We start from the raw sequence: 20712 nt of genomic DNA, 5'->3' as shown, positions 1-20712 counted from the left end.
TAAGCATGTCTGTCCTCTGATGTATTATTCATTTATTTTTGATGATAAAAATTTTATTCCCATCTATTTGTGTATAATTTTACTTATTCACTTCCAAAAATCAGGCAGTCTTCTTTTAATTAAAAAAATCCATATATAATTTCATGTATCCACATAGGAATATTATTCAATGATAACAAGGAAGGACAAAATGATACAGGCTATAGCATGAATGAATCCCAAAAATCATTATGCTAAGTGAAAGAAGCCAGGGACAAAACCTGTATTGTATGATTCTGTTTATTAAAAAAAAAAAAAAAAGTTTCAGAAAAGGCCAATCTGTGGAGACAGAAAGAAGATTAATGGTTATCTGGAACTGGGGATTAGAATGGGGTATGACTATAAATGGACATGAGGGACCTTACTGGCATGATGAAAACATTCTAAAACTGGAGTATGATGATAGCTTTGTAACTTGGTAGAGCTTAATAAAAACTACTGAGTTGTGTTCTTGAAATAGGTGTGTTTTATGGCATGTAAATTATACCTCAGTAAAGGTCAGGGAGGGGTTGTGGGTTTGGGGTGTTTTTTGTTTTTTTTTTTTTTTTTTTTTTTGTACAGTGGATTGAACCCAGGGGCACTGAGCCACTGAGCCACATTCCCAGCCCTTTTTATTTTTTATTTAGAGACAGGGTCTCACTAAGTTGCTTAGGGCCTTGCCAAGTTGCTGAAACAGTCTTCTGCCTTGGCCCCAAGTCACTGGGATTATAGGCATGTGCTGCTGCACCCAGCCAGTAAAAATTTTTTTTTGTTAAAAGGTCCATATACAAGAAAAAAAATTTTAGATACATATAAAAAAGATAAAGGAAGAGAAAATTGTGCAGAAAGCCAGGACAAGGGGGATCCTACAGAAGTGAGCAGAGCTCAGCTCTGAGCTTACTCATGACCAGCTTTGTTTGAAAGCTTTCATCCTGTTTTAGTATGAAATTTGTCATCCTGCCTGTTTTGTCCAGAGACCCCAGCCCTTCTGGAAGACCAGGCCCAGAAACACTGATTCTTTTCACACATGATAGCCCTGGACATGTTTGAAGCAACATTATGTCTCCTCTACACAAAACACTCACCAGTTCTGCACCAGAATATTAGGCATTTCTCTCAGAATCCCTTTCCCCTTCTGAACAGTGTGGAGAATTCCTGTCCCTGCTGCCCTTGGAGACGAAGAGAGATCTGTGCTCTGAACTCTTAGGCCACACAGAGGCTGATAAATCCCACATGGAGTTTACAGTATCTTTTCTGCATCTTTTCAGTTTTACCGATCCTTGAACATTCGAATCGCTCTCGTGGGCTTGGAAGTGTGGACTCATGGGAACTTGTGTGAAGTTTCAGAGAATCCGTACTCTACCCTCTGGTCCTTTCTTAGTTGGAGGCGCAAGCTGCTCACCCAGAAGAAGCATGACAATGCTCAGTTGATCACGTAAGTAGCTTTTCCCACGCGTGTGGCCTCGGCCTTGGCTGTGATGCCTCTGCCCACAGTGCGTGTACTCAGAGCTTGCCCTTTCTTTCCCCAGTGCTGAGTGTTGGTTGGACAAGGAACCCGCAGGCTCCCAGGTCCACATCATCAGGCATTTCTCAGACATGTACTCTGTGCCCAGCACACCTCAGAAAATATTAAAAAGCCTAAGAGGCATAATGGTTCTATGAAGTGGTTACTGTCTCCCTAAGTAAATTAGCCTCACGTACAACCAGTTGAGCAGCTGAACCGACTGGGTGTTGGGAGTGACTGACAGTTGGTTATGGCTACCTTGAGACACACTTTGATCTAGGAGATGAGCTCATCTCTCACCACAGATGCAGGAGAGGGGCTTCCTGGGTCATCCTTCACTTGGTTCCCCAGAGGCTCAGAGCTGAGTGCCTGAGATGGTCAAAGTGACAGAGAGTTCGGACACTGTGTACTTTGGTGGGAGCAAGACACTGGGTAGGGATTCTTTTGGGTTGCATCAGTCCTGCAGAAAGGACAGACACTTCTGGGGTTGTGGAGGTATGTGACTGTCTCCTGAGGGTGATCAATTACTAATGTTGGCTTCCAAAGGTATTGTGAAGCAGTTATGATAAAGGACATATAGCCCTTTTTCTTCAGTTCCCTAGATGTAGCTCTGAATCAATAATCATTTAAACCTTGGTTTACCTTTTTTTTTAAAAAAAAAAAAAGGAAAGGAAAGTAATAGTCTCAAAGACCTGGGCTATGGGAGGTGACTTACAACAGAACATACATCTAGGAAGAGTCTTTGGTTACCAAAACCTTTGCCTGAGCTTTAGAAGCACAGTACTATTTGGGGGAAGACTTTAAATCTAGGTCTCCAGTTGGACTTCCTCAGAGCCATGTCCAAGTTTATAAAATACCAAGTAGGGCTTCCTTCATATAGATTGCATCTCTTTTGCATATTCCTTTGCATATTGTCTCTCTGAGTATAAGTCTGCCTTGAATTCAGCAAACGTTTGTTCTGTGCTCAGCTCTAGCGGTCCCAAAATAAACCAGATAGTCTCATTCTCATAGATTCCAAGGTCTAGATAAGAAGACAAACGTTGAGATAAGTACAGTAATGCATTTCCATAGAGATTTCAAATAGACTACATTTTTGTGGCATGCACAAAAACACTGGTATTTCTTTTATTCCTTCTTGCCGACCCTGGATATATACAGCTAAGAGAGGGAGGTATTAAACTGGGGCAAACCCGGATGGCTGTGGGCAGATTAGGATCATAATTGCAAAACAAAGGCAGAAACAGCTCATCCTTGCACCCAGCTGTGCTTTGCAGGTTCCTGATGGGACACAGCTGTTTCCTTGGCCCCAGAACCTGTGAGAATGAAGTGGCACCCAATCTCCTCACCCCTCGACCCCATAAGGCGTGTGCCACAGAGTAGGGGCAAGCCCTGGGGCCCTGACAACTGGTGGAAGCGGGCATGATTCACTTTAGCATCAGACCCTGCGCCACCTTCCCATCCGCTCCTCCCTGTGACCTTTTCCTGTGCAGCGGGAATGGGATGGAGCTCTATGGGCCCTGCCTGTTTCCTTCCTGGGAATTGACTATGGGCACATTGTGGGGAAAGTGACCTTTCATTCAATCTGTTTCTCTGGAGGTGAGAGGAAGTGAGAGGTGGGGTGACCTAAAGTTGCCCAGATGGCCAGGACACCAGAGCCCCTCCCCTTGGGAATGAGCTGGGAATGTCACCCACTCCTGCACACATAGGAGCAGCCCTTCCAGCACCCACCTGAGTCACCTCTCTTTCCTTCCTACAGGGGCATGTCCTTCCACGGTACCACCATTGGTCTGGCCCCCCTCATGGCCATGTGCTCCGTATACCAATCGGGAGGGGTCAACATGGTAAGTCTCAGTCAATACGTTGGTGCCACAGAATTTAATAAAACTTTCTCCCAAGACAGGAAGTCATCTTTTAAAAAATAATCTGATATTTACGGTTGCAAAAGTGAAAAGCTTTCACATCAAGAAGGGCAATTGTTTAAAATGAAGTCATTTAATTCTCACAGGTGGAGGTACTCAGGGGTGAATTTTCATTTATTGTAGTTTATTTTTGATTTTCAAGCGCAGGAGAGGCCTGAGAGATTGCATGAGTCCATCATCAGGGGCTGGAGGATAGTAGGAAGATAGTTTTTTTTTTTTTTTTTTTTTTTTTTTTTTTTTTTTTTTTTTTTTTTTATTCAAGAGCTCGCAGTTTTGTCATTATGAAACAAGAGCCCATCTCAAAATCACAGTTAGGAAACTTCTGTTGAAATTCTCTCTGACTTTAGGAGAGTGTTTTGACTACTCATTTCTAACCTGCGAGTAGATATCAGGAAGGCTGCTATCCATCTGTTTGTCCATCCCTCCACCCATCCTGTATTTATTTATTGACATAAAGGTTAAAAATCCAGGATCTGGAGTCCAAAGGGATTAGTTTCAAAGAGCATCCAATCGACTTTGGATGAGTTAACAGGTGTCCTCAGTTGTAAAAATAAAGATAACTTTATGGTTTATAATATTTGGGTAAGAATGGAAATTAAATGAAATTATACAACAAACATATGTGTTTAATAAATCATTTTGCTGCTTCTGTTTTGCTGTTCATTTTTTGTTTGTTTTGAGATGGGGCTCACTATGTCGCCCAGGCTGGCCTCTAACTCCTGGGTTCAAGCCATTCTCCTGCCTCAGCCTCCTGAGTAGCTGAGGCTATAGGTGCCAATCACTGTGCCAGCTCTGCTTGTTTTCTTCCTATTTCTGTAGCTTTTGCTTTTGAGCATTAAGTGGCACATGCTGCACCAGGGGCTGTGTCTGGGATGTGCCTGTCTCATGGGGTGCTCTCAGAAGACACTGAGTCAAGTGTACCCTATGATTGGTCCAAGGTGGGGTTTCCCTGTCAATTGCCCTACATCCTGAAGAGGTACATAGGTTAAGAGGAAAAATGGAGGAAATCCTTATCTTTCATTTATTCAGAAAACACTGGGAATATTGGTCTGGGAATTCATCAATGGTTAGACATGGTCTGCAACCTTCAAGAACTCAAGAAACAGGAACTTTTAAGCATTTGATTTCCTAATAATAACAGGCTCTAGACTTGCTGTTGAAAGCAGGTATAGAGAGCCTTTTGCTCAGTTGTTGGGGAATCCATAGGGAGTCGCAAGGCTTTGACAAGGAAAAGACAGAGGGTGAGGAGGAGCTGTCCCCTTGACTTTGACCTAAACTCTCTCCCTGAACAGGACCACTCTGAAAATGCCATTGGTGTGGCTGCCACCATGGCCCACGAGATGGGCCACAATTTTGGTATGAGCCACGATTCTGCAGATTGCTGCTCGGCCAGTGCAGCTGATGGTGGGTGCATCATGGCAGCCGCCACTGGGTGAGTCAACAGGAAGGGTGAGGATGGGGAGGAGGGTGAGGCATGCACATCCAGGCTGACCCAAATTTTCCTCCCAGCTGGTCCCAGAGAGCCTCTGTTAAACCTCTAGTAGGGCCTTAGCAGAGAATGTGGTTTTTACCACAAAGAAATTGGAAGAGGACCAAGAAGGCAAGTGTTTAGAAGAAGTATTAGATTCCTAGGAGGAATTCCGGTGTTGGTGGAGCCCTAGATATACTAAATTTCTGTCTTAGGGTCTTCAGCTGCAAAATTGGCCTGACCACACATGTTGTTTATCCATTCTGAGGACCCACTGTGATCACAGCCTTAGCCATTGGTCCTTCCATTCCAAAGAGTTCAATTAGTGCTATTTACATCCCAGACTTTGCATCAAAGCTCTGATGTAGCTTCCAGAACAGGTAGAAGGAAGGGGACCATCCACGTACCCTACAGTGACTCTTCAGGGAATTTGCAGGTTGTTTTCCACAAGGAAAAAAGACAAAGCAGCTATATCTCCTTGAAGTTGGGAGGGATTTTCTAAACCAGAACCTTTGAAAGAGGACTTCTCTTCAAGTTGTCTGGATATGGAGTTATCTGGTTGGGTTCTTCCAGGACCAAAGTGTCTCAGTGGAAGGCATCATGGTGGACCTTATGTTCCTCCCCATAAACCATTAGTCTGCTGTGCTTCTTAGAGAATGGTGTTTCAGTGTCTCCAGGATGAAATGCTGCTTTCTGGGAGCTCCGGTGTCTAGTGTTTGTTCTTCCCTTCTCAGCTGTGACACCGAATGGATGATATTGAATGGAGGATACAACTCCACAGATCATGCTCAGAGCCCATGTGCTCAAGGGGAAATTCACCCCTTTCTCTTCCAATCTCAAAGGAGTATCTGTAGACAGATGTTTGAGAGTTATATTCATTACTACTCTAATTTGTTTTTACCTGATTTGTTGATATTCGTTACTACTTCAATTTGTTTTTACCCAATTTACTAATTTTGATAGTTTAACAATTATTAACATTCATTATAGCATACCTTATCACTGAAGGAAACCCTTCTGTATTTCACCTTTAATTGGCTAAGAGAATTGGGAGCAGGTGACCCTCCCTTTTTAGATCTAAATTGTGGCACAGTAGCTTTGCCTTGTCAGCAGGGGACACATTCTAAGACATTCCAGATGCCTGGAATCACATACCATAGAGAACCTCTTGTATCCTGTGTTTTTTTCCTGCATATATATCCCTATGATAAAGTTTAATTTCTAAAGTAGGTACAGAAAGAGATTAAAAACAATAACTAATAATGAAGTAGAATAATTATAACAATAATTAACTATATAATTATGTAACTATAATAAAATTTATTTTAAACTTATAAATTATTTATTTCTGGAATTTTCCATTTAATATTTTCAGATCACAATTGGCTTTAGGTAACTGAAACCATGAAAAGCAAAATTGCGGATGAGGGAGAACTGCTATACTTTCATTTCTTTTTCCTAATAGCAGAGGACCCAGGAACTTTCATGCTCTTGTAAGATAAAGAGCACAAGTTTGTGAGTTGGAAAGTTTAGTACAAAGTGTGCTCTGCATACATATTACTAGCTCGTGAAAAAAAAGTAACCTATGATCTTGACCTTTTTTGACTGTTCCTCCGTCACAGAGAATACCCATCTGATATCAGCTTCAGTAAAATTTTGGGTTGGGTGATATCTTGTTCTGGAGGCCTTGTTGTAAGGTGTGCATAACCCTTTGCTTATTGCAACTCCCTCATACAAAGGCAGATACTGCTGTAATAATTCTCAAATATGTTTTCCATACAGAGTAAGAAAAATTAAACATTATGGCATGGTTAGTATTTCATGATTAACCATGAAAGATTTCGAAGTCAGTGTGCCTGAAAGTTCTAAGTGGGCAAAATGTATGTGTGAGGAACTAGGGAGTCTGTGGCCAGGTGGAATCAGCCTCACGGTTAGCAGACCCCCAGCCAATTCCAGCCTTGTCGTCCACCAGGCACCCCTTCCCCCGAGTGTTCAATGGATGCAATAGGAGGGAGCTGGACAGGTATCTGCAATCAGGCGGTGGGATGTGTCTTTCCAACATGCCAGACACGAAGACACTGTATGGAGGCCGGAGGTGTGGGAATGGGTACCTGGAAGATGGGGAAGAGTGCGACTGTGGGGAGGAAGAGGTAAGACCGTGCTAGAAGGAGGGAAGAATTTGCCTTGGCTTCAAAGCTCCAGATCCAGAGAGAATGCAGTAAAGAATTACTTCTTCATAGGCCTTTCCTACACGTGACCATCAAAGACCCCACCGCGTGTCAGGTGTGGGCAGAAGCCTTCCAGGTGCACTGCTTCTGCAGCCTCTCTCCGGTTGAACTATTTGTGTCCAAGATCAGGGTGGCGTTGCCTTTGTGAGCATCTGGTCAAACCAGAAACCGCAACCCTGTGGCATGTTGTCTCTCTCTTCCCCAGTGGCCTCCTTGGCCCTCCAGCTGCACTGAATTTATTCTGGAGGCCGCACAGCTGGGTCTATGAACTTGAACATGAGCCTTAGGAGGCTGCTTAAAATAACAAGCTCATGCTGTTGAGCCTGGAGAAGGGATGATTGAAAGTGGATGTAGGAAGTGCCGGCGAGGCTGGGAAGGGCTGCTAAGAGGAAGAAGGGGCAGAACGCTCCTTCTTTACTTCTCATCTTCAAAGTGAGGGCGGAGGGCATGCGGCCCAGCTCTGTAGTTCTTAACAGAAGCATGTTGTTCTGCAAAAAAGCAGAACTGAGTTGTTTCATCTTTATTTTTTGAAGGATAAAAATATGTCAGTTAATGCATAATAATTGGGGAAGAATACATGAGTAACAGTATATAATAGAGGTGAAAGTGAGGGTCTGTGTACGTGGAAAAATCTGATTTTATAACTTCCTCTGTGGTGGGCTATTTTTTTTTTTTTGTTAAATATGAGCATGTAACATTCAGAAGTTAAAGATGATATCTCCCCGACTACCATCAATTCAGAGATGAGCCCAGACCCTTCACAAAGGAGGGAGTTGTATTAAAAGCAGTGTGAATACTATGATTTTGTAAAATAACTATAATCACATACACATATGTATTGGGAAATGCCTGGGAAAATTGTCACACTCAAAATATTGTACATCTCCGTGGTGCCCCTGGGGATTGTGCATACGTGTACGGTCTGTGATACGTGCACATGACCTTGATGATAAAGCTGTTGAGTGATGTTCTGGTAAGGAATTCTAGGGAGCAGGGGCTGCAGGGGCACATGGGGCAGGGCTGGGGCTGGGGAGGTGGCAAAAGCCCTCCTCCTGCAGGGCTCTCATTCTTGCCGCCTGCCTGGCTGTCCAGAGACTCACGCCCACTCATTGCCTCCTCAGGAATGTAACAACCCCTGCTGCAATGCCTCCAACTGCACCCTGAGAGAAGGGGCCGAGTGTGCTCATGGCTCCTGCTGCCACCAGTGCAAGGTAAGTGGACCTGTTCCCTGGGGACTTGACCTGACAGGTGACTGCTGTGCTAGGGTGTGAGAGGCAGGTGTGGCCAGGCTTCAGCTGCCATCCTGGGGGAGTGATGGGATCGTTAAGGAGCTGGGATTTGGACCCGGCAAACTGGCTTCAGGATGGCTCCTCTTTGCTTCCAACCTGCTCCAGATTGGTTGAGATATGTGCGCCTTGCAGCTTCTCCTCCACACACTGCCCCTGCTCACCACTGCAACTGGGACCCCTGTCTTTCAGCAAGTAACTTGGCCTGAGCGTGGCCTGCAGAAGGGCCCGACTGCCTTCTCTCTTGGGAGGACCTTGTGGTTGGTGTGTAGTCACCCAGGACCAAAGGAGGGGTTTGTCCTCAGTCCTGAGTTTTCTTGCCTCGCTCAGGGGGAATTTGCAGACCTTCTGGTATGACTTTGTGTCCCCCAGGGAGGCTGTGCTGGGTCAAGTCCTTGCAGCCTTGGACCCAAGCCTAAGAATAAGCATGGAGTGTGATCATTTCATTTAGTGCCAGGATTTCAGTCTGAGACTCACAAAGCATTCCTGGTGTCTGAGACCTTGACTTCAAGCCCGGGATGTGTGACTTTGGGGGACTTATTAACTGAGTCTAGGTTCTTTATCAGTATTAATAACATGGATCACCGGCGGGGGGGGGGCTGTTAAGACTCAAATAGGACCAGGCATGATGGGTGCATGCCTATAATCCCAGCAAGTAAGGAGGCTGAGGCAGGAAGATCACAAGTTTGAGGCTAGCCTCAACAGCTTAGCAAGGCCCTAAGCAACTTAGTGAGGCCTTGTCTCAAAATAGAAAATAAAAAGGGCTAGGGATATGGTTCAGTGTTTAAGCACCCCTGAATTTAATTCCCAGAACCAAAAAAAACACAAAAAACAAACAAACAAAAAATAACTACTTAAGTGGAAGCTCAGGTTTTACTATTTTCCTGATGTGTGTTATTACTAATCAGGTTATTTGATCTGCAATGTGGGGTAAATAGCAGCACATAGCTCATGGGTAGCATAAGTGTATATAACATACTTAGCCCAGTACCTGGCTCAGTTCTGGGAATGCATTATTGCTGGAATGCTTTATAAATCCAGAGGTGCTGTACGAATGCTGTGTGTGTATATTTGAATGTGTTAGTAGGCCTGGATCCTCTGCCATGACTAACTGTGAGACTCTGGATAATTACTTTACCTTTAAACCTCAGGTTTTATCATCTGTAAAACAGGGACAATTATATTACATAGGACTATCAGGAAAACTAAATGCACTAATATTGGCACTGGGCAACTTGAGTGGGAGCTGCATGAAGTTTGTTGTTGTTACTAAATCACATAGTAAGCCCTAAAACTGTTGCATAAATGTTATTTCTGACCTATTTCTACTTAAGATGGCTGCAAAGAGGAAGTGAGTTAGCACCTTGAAAACTCTGGAGTCACTGTTTGCATTAGAAGGCTCATGGGGTAAAAACTGCTGTGATATAACCCTGGTGGCTGGAACATTCTGTTCTGCAAGAGTGATGCTCACAAGCCCTTGGCTAATGGGGTTAAGGGCAAGCAAGAAAATGACTGTTTTTCCTCCATCTCGTTCAAATTCAGCTCGTGGCTCCTGGCACGCTGTGCCGTGAGCAGGCGCGGCAGTGTGACCTCCCAGAGTACTGCACGGGCAAGTCTCCCCACTGCCCCACCAACTTCTACCAGATGGATGGCACCCCCTGTGAGGGTGGCCAGGCCTACTGCTACAATGGCATGTGCCTCACCTACCAGGAGCAGTGTCAGCAGCTGTGGGGTCCTGGTAAGGGTTCTTCTGGGGAACACAGCCTCCATCCCCCCAGAACTTCAGAGCCAGCCTTCCCTCCAGTCCCTCGGGCGGCTTACCATCTTGGCTTCAGAACACCCCTGGATACCACCTCTTTCACGGCCTGGACTCTGGGTGGATGTTCAGGGAAGATGAATGGACAGCATTCTTCCCAGACCCTAGATGCTTTTAGTTCTCAGATGGGACAAACAGATGACAAGAATCCAAAAGACAAATGAACAGATGATAGAGACAGAAGAGCAAAGGAAAATGGCCCCTAAGCTATGGAAAGTTGTTGAACCTCAGTCATGTTAAAGGAAAACAAATTATAACAGATGGAACTGCTCATATGTCAGATTTTAAAGACTGAAAGTTAGTTTCAGAGTACTGATGATAAAATAATGATATAACAAGAGTGATCATATATAGTGTTGTGGAGGATGTGAAAGTAAGAGATAGGTACAATCCCTATGGAAAGTAATTCGGAGATATCAAAATTTTAAATGCACTTATTGGGTCCATCAGTTCCACTGCTGGGAAACAGCCTAGGGCCTACACTTGTACTTGCTTATCTATGTGAAGATAAATTTACAAAGATGTTTTTATAGTGCTATGGTTAGTTACAGCATTATAACCTCTATGTCCTTTAAGAGGAACCCATTAAACTAATTCTGGAAAGCTATACAGCTAAAGAAATAGAAAGAAGGCTGCTCTGCATGGTGAATAAAATTATCCCCCACAAAAAATTAACTAAAAATGCCAGACACAGAACATTGGATACAATAAGCTTCCGTTCTTTATTAGATAGATTTTCTCTAGAAGGTACACATGGAATTGTACCCGGGAGACACACAAGAGAGAGATAAAATTCTCTCTGAAAATAAACTGTTAATAATTATTGCCTTTCCAGGATAAAGGGGAATAGAGATTGAATGGCTGAGGAAAAATTCCAAAGCCATGCCATATGTTTATACTTTATTGTATGCATTATCATTTTTTTTAAATCCTAAAATATGGCGATTCTTCTTCATTAGAGATAAGTCCTAGCATGCCAACCCCCAGAGATATAAATCCTCAGTGGGGCATGAAAATGGATATCAGACATTTTCTACGAATTGGTCTTGATGAGAAATGGGAATGAAATAGCCTGTTAAGAGAACAGGAAGAGACTGAGTTTTTCCTCCCCGCCAAAAAACATTCTTAACCTCTTGATTTTGCCAAAGGCTAGCTTTGCCCTGGGGCCTTCTGGCAGGCTAGTGTATTGACAAAAGTTGTTTCTTGCACACCCAGGAGCCCGGCCTGCCCCTGACCTGTGCTTTGAGAAGGTGAATGTGGCAGGAGACACCTTTGGAAACTGTGGGAAGGACATGAACGGCGAACACAAGAAGTGCAACATGAGGTGATGAGTAGTGCAGACCCCATGAGAAGAAGAATGACAGAGTAAATCCTGCTCTGTCTGCCTTTCTCCTTCCCAGCTCAGCAGAGCACTGGTCCTAGAGCTGGGCCTCTACCCAAGTCAGCTAAAGTCTCTATTCTTGGCCTGCTTTTCAACAATATACCAATCAGCCCTTTGGAATCAGAGGGAGGGTTGGCAAAGCTTGATGGAAAACTGATCGGGCTTCCTTTTGAGCCTTTTTTACAATAGGGGGAGGGAATTGGCTTTCTGAGATCATTTGTACTGAATTCACTTATGCCCTTATTTGAGTGACTCATTGTCATTCATTCATTCCAACTGACCATGCACTCACCTATCTACCCATTCATCTACCTATGTACCTATCCATCCATCCACCTCCATCCACCTATCCATCCATTCATCCAACCACTTGGATCCATTCACCCATCTACCCATTCATCTACCCAGTACCCATCCATCTATCCATTTATCCATCTACCTATCCATTTATTCATCCACTCACCTGTCCATTCATTCGTCTACCTACCCACCTATCCATTCATCCATCTAACCACCTGGATCCATCCACCTCTCCATCCATCCGTCTACTCATCCATGTATCCAACCATTATCTATTGAAGGTTTACCATGTACAAGATACTGTGCTGAGTGTGTAGAGCTTTTAATTAGCAATACAGCGTGATACTGAGAATGTGGAGAGAGAGACACCCAACCCGACTTAGTGGCCTGGTGTGGTTTCCCAAAGAACTTATACCTAGGCACAGTTATGATGCAATTATCTAAACCAGCAGGGTCAGGGATGGTGCTGGTGTGTAGAAGAGTATTCTAGGCAGAGAGATGGTTGGAAAAAAAAAAAAAAACCTGACAGTTGGAAGAACTAACAGTGGTTTGGTATACTTAATTTAGAGGTGCAAAAAAGAGGGGATGATGAGAAATGAGCTCGTGCTGTTAAGCAGGAAGTAGGTCATGAAAAGTTCAGACTTTGGCCTGAAAGCGATGAGAGGTTAAACTCCTATGAGGTGAGACTGGAGGCGGGGAAATCAGTTTCCTACAGTACAGGGAAGAAAGGATAGTGATGTGTGCTAGGGTGGATATGTCGGAGGGAGGATTGGCAGGGCTGGAAATCTGCTTGAATCCAAGAGCAGGGAAGAAGGAGGAGTCAGAAATGTCCCCAGGCTTCTGGCTGGAGCACAAGGTGGATGGTGGCCTAAAGAACATAAGGGAACAGATTGCTTAGGTCAGGCAGTTGTCCTTGAAGTTAGGACTTTCCAAGGCGTCTTCTCTGGCCGAGATTGGCTCAGAGACAAAGAGCCTGCTCCCTTACCTTGATCTGGGTCTACACAGGGTCTCCCCTGGTGGCTCCCTTAAAGCACCCTCACTGCCTGTGTCTTTGCCCCACCCCACCCAAGCCTGGTCTCTTGGCCAAGGAAGACTGAAGCTCTGCCTTACCCTCGCTCTTTCCCAGCCTGATTCCATCTCCTTTCCTCCCTCTCTCTGGGGCTCAGGGATGCCAAGTGTGGGAAGATCCAGTGTCAGAGCTCTGAGGCCCGGCCCCTGGAGTCCAACGCAGTCCCCATCGACACCACCATCATCATGAATGGAAGGCAGATCCGGTGCCGGGGCACCCATGTCTACAGAGGTCCCGAAGAAGAGGGTGACATGCTGGACCCAGGCCTGGTGATGACCGGGACCAAGTGTGGCTACAATCACGTGAGTCCCTCTCCCCAGTCCCACTCAGGACCCAGGCTGCAGAGAGGAGAGGTTGAGAAGGGTGAGCTCTGAAAGGAGAGGCCTCCCCAGCTTCTCATTCTCAGTGGCTTCTAAAAGCTTACATAGGGCTGGGGTTGTAGCTCAGTGGTAGAACACCTGCCTCGCATGTGTGAAGCACTGGGTTCAATCCTTAGCACCACATAAAAACGAATAAATAAATGAAAATAAAATATTGTGTCCAACTCCAGCTTAAAAAAAAAGAAAAGAAAACTTATATAGCAATAGCAATAGACTATCACTTGTAGTCTAAGGATTAAGTGAGAATGTTTCTAACACGCTTAGGTGGGCCAGCTATTATTGTTTTTGTCTATATCATTAGTTATCGTGTGAATTAAAAATGGACTAAGTTAGGGAATCCTTGGGGAAATCATTTCAACTACCTCAGATGGATGAAGAATTCATAAAGAACTTTGAAGCTCAGGGTATAGTTCCTAGCACAGAGAAGGCTGCTGTCAGAATTGTTATTGTTAAACATAATATTAAAACTAGCACCTATTGATAGATATATATTATAATATAACATATATATTGGGGTTGGGGCTATAGCTCAGTGGCAAAGTGCTTGCCTAGCATGTGTGAGGCACTGGATTCGATCCTCAGCACTACATAAAATAAACAAATAAAGGCATTCTGTCCACTTAAAAGTACAAAAAAATTTTTAAAAATCCATATATATATATATATATATATATCAATATAGTAGTAATATGGAATAAATATTTCATTATAATTGTTAAATTAGGATTTTAACAATATAATATGTGTTTTCCTCCCTAATCACAAAGATAATAGCAGAATTTTGTTAATTCCTGTTCTATCTTTGGCTTTTTAAGCTCTTTCCATTTCCCACAATGGTAACCTGAAGTGGGCTGCCTTTTCAGGTTCCTGTATGTTCTAAGTGCAAAACCCACATCCCGTCTCCTAATTCCTGACCAGTGTCTGCTGTGCTGACAACTGTGCTTCCTCCTCCCTACAGATCTGCTTCGAAGGACAGTGCAGGAACACCTCCTTCTTTGAAACCGAAGGCTGTGGGAAGAAGTGCAATGGTCATGGGGTGCGTGCTCCCCTGGGCTGGTTTTGGGAGGACAGGCCTTGTGGGAGGCTGGGGCTCTCTGGCGAGCTAACGCCCCTGCCTTTCCCTCGCCCCAGGTCTGCAACAACAATCAGAACTGCCACTGCTTCCGGGGCTGGGCACCACCCTTCTGCAACACTCCGGGCCAAGGAGGCAGCATCGACAGTGGGCCCATGCCCGCCGAGAGTGAGTCCCCTGCCTGCTGTAAGAGGGGTGGCACCATGGGGACAGGTAGCATGTTGCAGAGTGTCTGCACTGAGACTGATGCATACTCCTGATTTTGTAGATGAGGGAACCAAGATAAAGGGGTGGGGGGAGGAGGGATCTGAGGCCAGCAACTGGTTTGGGGACTAGGCTCAGTCTCTGTCTGTCCTTTTACTGAGGAGGTGATCCTGCTTAGTGGAATGAGAGATAAAGAGAGACTATAGGTCATTGAATAGTCACATCCTTTTTTGGTGGGACGGGGTGGTGACTAGTCCTATTTTGGGTACTTAAAAGTAAACATTACTGTGGGGTACATTCTGGTAGTTTAGACTTCTTTGCATAAACAAAGGTTAAAGTGGGAAAACCGAACACTCGGAACACTTATAGTTTTTTTAGTAGGAAATCTCAGATACTCTAGCCCTGTGGTTTCTGAACCTTTTCCTTTAATAGTAGCAAGGTACTGTTTTCAAGAATAAAATCTTTCAAGCAGTGTTACATTGGTGTAAAGGTACTCTGTGCATTTAAATTTATAATTCATGAGAAGATTGAGTCAGTTTTGGTGAAATCGTGGATGAAGGGTAGGAGTCTGTCAGTATTTTGCGTTGGTTGCCTGGTATCCAGGAAAATCACGATTCAGTCCAGAAACTGGTGACACATGATAATAGGGCTTGCTTGATCTGCTTGCCTTAAAACAGACTATCTTCAATTAAACCAAAGTGCCCGTGGCAGATTTATATTATAAGGTCCCCTTGAAGCAAGTTAACTAGCTATTTAAGCTAATATTAGTGGTGTCCTAGTAGTACATAATATGTGATTTTCATCATAATTTATAAGCTAAAATAAGCAATGCAAATTAAATGCAAATCAAGTCTGAAGAAGAATCAGGAATATATTGTTTTGCTGGAGCTCAACCAGCAGCTCCTCAGTCTCTCACTTGAGCTCTCTTTCTGGAAGGTGTTGGTCCTGTGATAGCGGGAGTGTTTTCAGCCCTCTTCGTGCTGGCAGTCCTCACACTGATGTACTATTGCTGCAAACAGAACAATAAGCTGGGCCACCTCAAGCCCTCGGCCCTCCCTTCCAAGCTGAGGCAGCAGTTCAGGTAGGACAGGGTGCCATCAATGACTTGGGGTTCCCTTCTGGATCACAAAGTTCTCTGTAAGCAATATGTGTTGGAAGGGTGGTGGTGGTGGTGGGTCTGATTCAGGGAAGATGAATGTAGAGTTCGTGTCGTCGTCTCCTTTGTGTCATGCTCTGTGACCATGCCAGACATTTATTAAGATGATCTCATTGTAATAGTCTCTACTGAGCCTGGTCATCACTTCCAAATCCTCTGCAGAATGCCCCCAACCAACTAAAGTTGGAATATGAGATAAAAATCATTTGCCATCCTTTATCTAATTGATTTGCCCCCCCCCCCCATTTTAAAGAGCAGGAAATTGTGGCAACAGAGAAGAAATGACTTGCCCAAGCCCAGTCATTACAGAGGTGGCTAGACATCAGCCCAATGTAGACTAATTTTTTTGTAATGTGATGCCACCCTTAGGATATCGTAATGTAAGTTCTGAGTCCCCTATTAAATTACACTTGTCCTGAAGGGAATTTTTAATCCCTGGTCTTTCTGAAGCCATGCCTGAGGGGAATTGGTTGACAACTCTTGTATCTCTGTAGGGAGGAAAGATCTACAGAAGGTGAAGATAAGGTGCTTAGAAAGCTCTGTTTTGTGTCAGGCCGACTTTCGTTGCTTAGCTGCTCTCCATTGACCATGCCAAATGTCCTTACCTAGGGAGACGGAATATGAGAGTGGACCAGTCCCACTTCCTCTGGATTTATACTAAGGAAGATTTAGCAGTGGGTTGGCCGTGCTTGGGTCAGAGGGACTCAGCCTCTGCTCCTTGCTGAACATCCTCTCTTCTCTTCCTCTATTCCTTGTTTCCAGTTATCCCTTCAGGGTGTCTCAAAACAATGGATCTGGTCATGCCAACCCAACTTTCAAGTTGCAGACACCTCAGGGAAAGCGAAAGGTAAGGGCTTGGAGGTGTTGAGTTTTGCTACTTCTCCTTTATTCCTCAGGACCCCGTTATATTTTCCCAAGGGTCTCTGTAGGCCCAAGGGACTGGTAATAAAAGCCATCTTAATGACTTGAGAGACATAGCAATTGGTTTTGGTGTCCATCAATGGCTTTAAGATCTGACTTCTAGGATCCCAGGGGTGGTAACAGGTCAGCATATCTGTCTATCCCTGGGCTCTGGTCATCTCCATGAGATGCCCACACAGGGCACCCCCTGAGTTTTTAAATCCTTGTCTCAGATGATCCTTGTCTTGTGCCTACAGGTGACCAACACCCCTGAAACCCTGAGAAAGCCCTCCCAGCCTCCTCCCCGGCCCCCTCCAGACTATCTGCATGGTGGATCCCCACCTGTACCATTGCCAATACATCTGAACAGGGCTACCAGAAACTCCCCAGGGCCTGCGTTTCAAGTAGAGAGAAAAGAATCAACCAGGAGGCCTCCCCCAAGCCGGCCTATACCCCCTGCACCAAATTGCATTATTTCCCAGGTAAGTGGATTCTCAGTAGTTCTGGTCAGTTGCGGGGCGGGCATCACCCTTAAAAGGCCAACTGCAATTTACAATGTCAGATCTGGGAAGATGGACTTGGAATTGACTGCCCTTCCAGCCATCTGGTGAATCCAGGGGGCTCAGAGAGGATTAGAACAGTTTGAGCATGGGGAAATATGGTCCCTAGACAGCCTCTCAACCAAGGGCACTTTCTCCCTGTTTAGCCTATTTTATGACCAACCACTACCTACCTTCCACCCAAAATTAACTCCTATTGGTCCCCGGTGCTCGTCTCCTGTCTACATAGCTGCAAATGCTGCTCTGCCTGATCCTCTCCTCTGCCCTCTGTCTGGCCAGCTCCCTTTGGCCCTTTTGATGTGGTCTTATATGCCACTCCTCCCTGTGGCTTCCCCTGACCCCCAGGTCTGAGCTTGGTGCTCTTGGACTCTCTTCATAGTATTATCCCTCCAAATTGTATCTGTCACTATCACCCCCTTGTTGGAGAGTCTGTGTACCCCAATGCCTTGTTCATGGCACAAGAAGGGGGAGTGTATTCAGCTGCTAGGGCTGCCATAACAAAATACCACCGAATGGGTGGATAGAACGGTGGACGTTTATTTTCTCCCAGTTCCAGAGGCTGGAAGCCTAAGATGAAGGTTCTGGCAGGGCTGTCTTCTCCTGAGGCCTCTCTCCTTGCCCTGCAGGCAGCTGCCCACTCACAATGTCCACATGTGGCCTTTCCTCTGCCTCCCTGGTATCTCTGTATCTGTATTTCTTCTTACAAGAACACCAGGTTGAATGAGAGCCCACCCTAACGGCCTCATTTTAATTTAATCACCTCCTTAAAGACCTCAGCTCCAAATATGGTCACATTGTGAGGTACTGGGAGTTAGGAATTCAACATTTGACTTTTTTTTTTTTTTTTTTTTTGAGGGAGTGTACACAATTCAACACGCAGTGGAAAGAGAGAGGAGCAAGGGAGAGAAAGCAACCCTGTAGAGACAGGATGAAGTGGGAGAGGGAGGCAGTGGCAGGTGTCCCGACATCCAGGTCCCAAGCATGGCTCCTCCAGGACCTGGGGTTCAGATGGGGGTTCTCAAAGGAAGGCAGTGCGGGCAGCTGCTCTGAGGGGAAGTTGCAGGGATGAAATGGGGCCAGCCACCTCCCCCTTCAGAGCCTTTCCAAGAAGTGAGTTATTTCTACCCTCTTGTCTCACCTGGGTCGCTGAGTCTCACAGGGTCGAGGAACTTGCCCAAGATCACAGGGTCTGTGGGTGGAGGACTTAAACCCAAGTGTCCCCCAGCTAAGTGAGATTCCCACCTCCCAGCCCTAAGGCACTTATCCTGTCTAGTCTCAGGCCAGACCTGAGATCTACCCTCTTGATGTGGGCCTTCTGGAGAGGTGGGGACTGAGCATTCAGGACTTCTTCTGTTCTTCCCACCCATGTGCTTCTGCCTGATAACAGCCATAATGAGCAAGCAGTTGCCATTCCGCTGGGGAAGAGGCTCTGGGGTGCATGTAGCTGTGACAGTGGTCAGTTCTGTGAAGAAGGGGTACAGGGTGCTCAGGAGGGCCACCCTGGGCTAGACATGGTGGCATATACCTGTAATCCCAGTGGCTCTGGAGGCTGAGGCAGGAGGATCGCAAGTTCAAAGCCAGCCTCAGCAACTTGAGGCCCTAAGCAACTCAGTGAGACCCTGTCTCTAATAAAATACAAAAAAGGGCTAGGGATGTGGCTCAGTGGTTAAGCGCCCTTGGGCTCAATTTCCAGTACCAGAAAAAAAAAAAAAAGAAAGGCCTCCTTGGGAGGTGACATTTGATTTGAGCTCTGGTATGAAGGAAGAGAAGGAGGTAGCTAGACTGTGAGGCAGGGGAGGAAAGGGCCTTCTTGGTCCAGGACCCACTAGTAGGGAAACTCTGATGGCAGATGGCCCTGATATATGTATCACACTTCAGTTAAATAAATGTTTTTTAGGGGCTGGGGTAGTGGCGCAGTGGTAGAGTGCTCGCCTAGCATGTGTGGAGCACAGGGTTCAATTCTCAGCACCACATACAAATAAATTAATTAAATAAAGGTCCATTGACAACTAAAAAAAATTTTTTTAAAATAGTTTTAGAGGGGCTGGGGTCGTGGCTCAGTGATAGAGCACTTGCCTAGCATGTGTGAGGCACTGGGTTTGATTCTCAGCACCACATATGAATAAATAAAATAAAGGTCCATTGACAACTAAAAAATTTAAGAAAAATAGTTTTAGAAAACAAAAAGGCCACTGTGATGGCAAATGAGCATACTAGTCAGCAGGTTTAAACACTGTCCTCAGAAAGATGGTGGGAGCTTGTACTCAGGTTAGGAATGGAAGCCTGGGGAGGATGAGTGACTGAGAAAAAGAGTAAACAGGACTTGAGGATCACCTGCAGATGGGCGTTGGCCCGGGATGACACCCAGTGTCTGCCTTGTGCAGCCTGACTGATGGAGATGCCGCCCCTTAAGGAAGGGGACCCTGAGCCTGGGGCTGCTTTGGCTTCCAGGAAACAGTGCTCTGAGGCCCATGGCAGAGCTGAGCTGGGTCCTATCAGATGTGGCCTGAGGCAGGTCACTGCTCTGCAAGGCCTGGTGCTGACATTCTGATAAGGCCCAGATAGCAACCCCCTAGTGGCTCATTTTGCATTTCCTCAACTGCAGGCAACATCTGCACCCGCATCACTTTCCCTAGAAGGTCTCTCCTGGCCTCCAGCAGCTACTGCAGTTTGGGAAGGGTGATCACGTTGGGAGTGGGAGAACATGACTTTTCCTGCTGTCTGAGTTTGTTTCTGCTCTCAGTTCTCTTACAGTTTCTTAGAGAACACACTGGCCCTCAGCATTCTTCCTGGCCTCTCTGCATGCTTGCCTTTAGCCCATTTTTCTACCCATTAGTGACCTTCTCAGGGAAGGAACTGGCTTCTCTTAAACCCTACCAACTTTGGGGCCATCCATTCTTTGCCCCTCTAAACTTTTTTTCCCAGCTACATAAGAAATACATTCCTGTTTCAAGAAACTTAACTAGTGTAGAGAAATGCATATTGATTTTAAGAAATTTAGGGCACTTATTCATCTAATTTGTGTTGAGTGCTTCCTGTATACGAGGCACCATCTGGAAGCTTGACTTGTTTCTCTCCAGGATTTCTCCAGGCCTCGGCCACCCCAGAAGGCGCTCCCTGCAAATCCTGTGCCAGGCCGCAGGACCCTCCCCAGGCCAAATGGTGCCTCAGAGCTTAGGTCCTCTGCTGCTGGCCCTCAACAGTCCCAGCCTCTGGTAGTTCCTGCCTCAAAGGTGAGTCCACGAAAGTCCCAGAGGTCACCTGTGTGGCTGAGAAAACAAACCAGTGCATGCTTCTTGTCTGGATGGAACTTCCAAAGCAAAAACCAGGGACAAAAGCTTAGCATTTTTTGGTGCCTGCTTGAAATCAGTGATGGGGGTTTTGGTTTCATGTGAAAGGTAGCAGTTTGGTGCCTGAGCTGTGGTGGTTTCTACCTGCATCTACACCAGAC

At 45.4% G+C, this 20712-nt stretch overlaps 1 protein-coding gene across 1 annotated transcript in view; it reads left to right on the top strand.

The window, feature by feature from the left end:
• Positions 1-20712, top strand: part of Adam19 (ADAM metallopeptidase domain 19) — an 85224-nt gene that overhangs the window by 60694 nt on the left and 3818 nt on the right. The window contains exons 9-22 of the mRNA XM_026388336.2: positions 1287-1453; positions 3279-3363; positions 4734-4873; positions 6882-7059; positions 8259-8348; positions 9966-10161; positions 11455-11563; positions 13087-13291; positions 14328-14405; positions 14501-14609; positions 15582-15726; positions 16564-16648; positions 16959-17183; positions 20342-20494. Coding sequence (XP_026244121.2) covers positions 1287-1453; positions 3279-3363; positions 4734-4873; positions 6882-7059; positions 8259-8348; positions 9966-10161; positions 11455-11563; positions 13087-13291; positions 14328-14405; positions 14501-14609; positions 15582-15726; positions 16564-16648; positions 16959-17183; positions 20342-20494 — 1965 coding nt within the window. The remainder of the gene's footprint in view (positions 1-1286; positions 1454-3278; positions 3364-4733; positions 4874-6881; positions 7060-8258; positions 8349-9965; positions 10162-11454; positions 11564-13086; positions 13292-14327; positions 14406-14500; positions 14610-15581; positions 15727-16563; positions 16649-16958; positions 17184-20341; positions 20495-20712) is intronic.

The sequence above is a fragment of the Urocitellus parryii genome, chromosome 1 (genome assembly GCF_045843805.1).
Source record: "Urocitellus parryii isolate mUroPar1 chromosome 1, mUroPar1.hap1, whole genome shotgun sequence".
Lineage (NCBI taxonomy): Eukaryota > Metazoa > Chordata > Mammalia > Rodentia > Sciuridae > Urocitellus > Urocitellus parryii.
The sequence above is the reverse complement of the archived record's forward strand: the minus strand, read 5'-3'. Positions and strand labels throughout refer to the sequence as shown.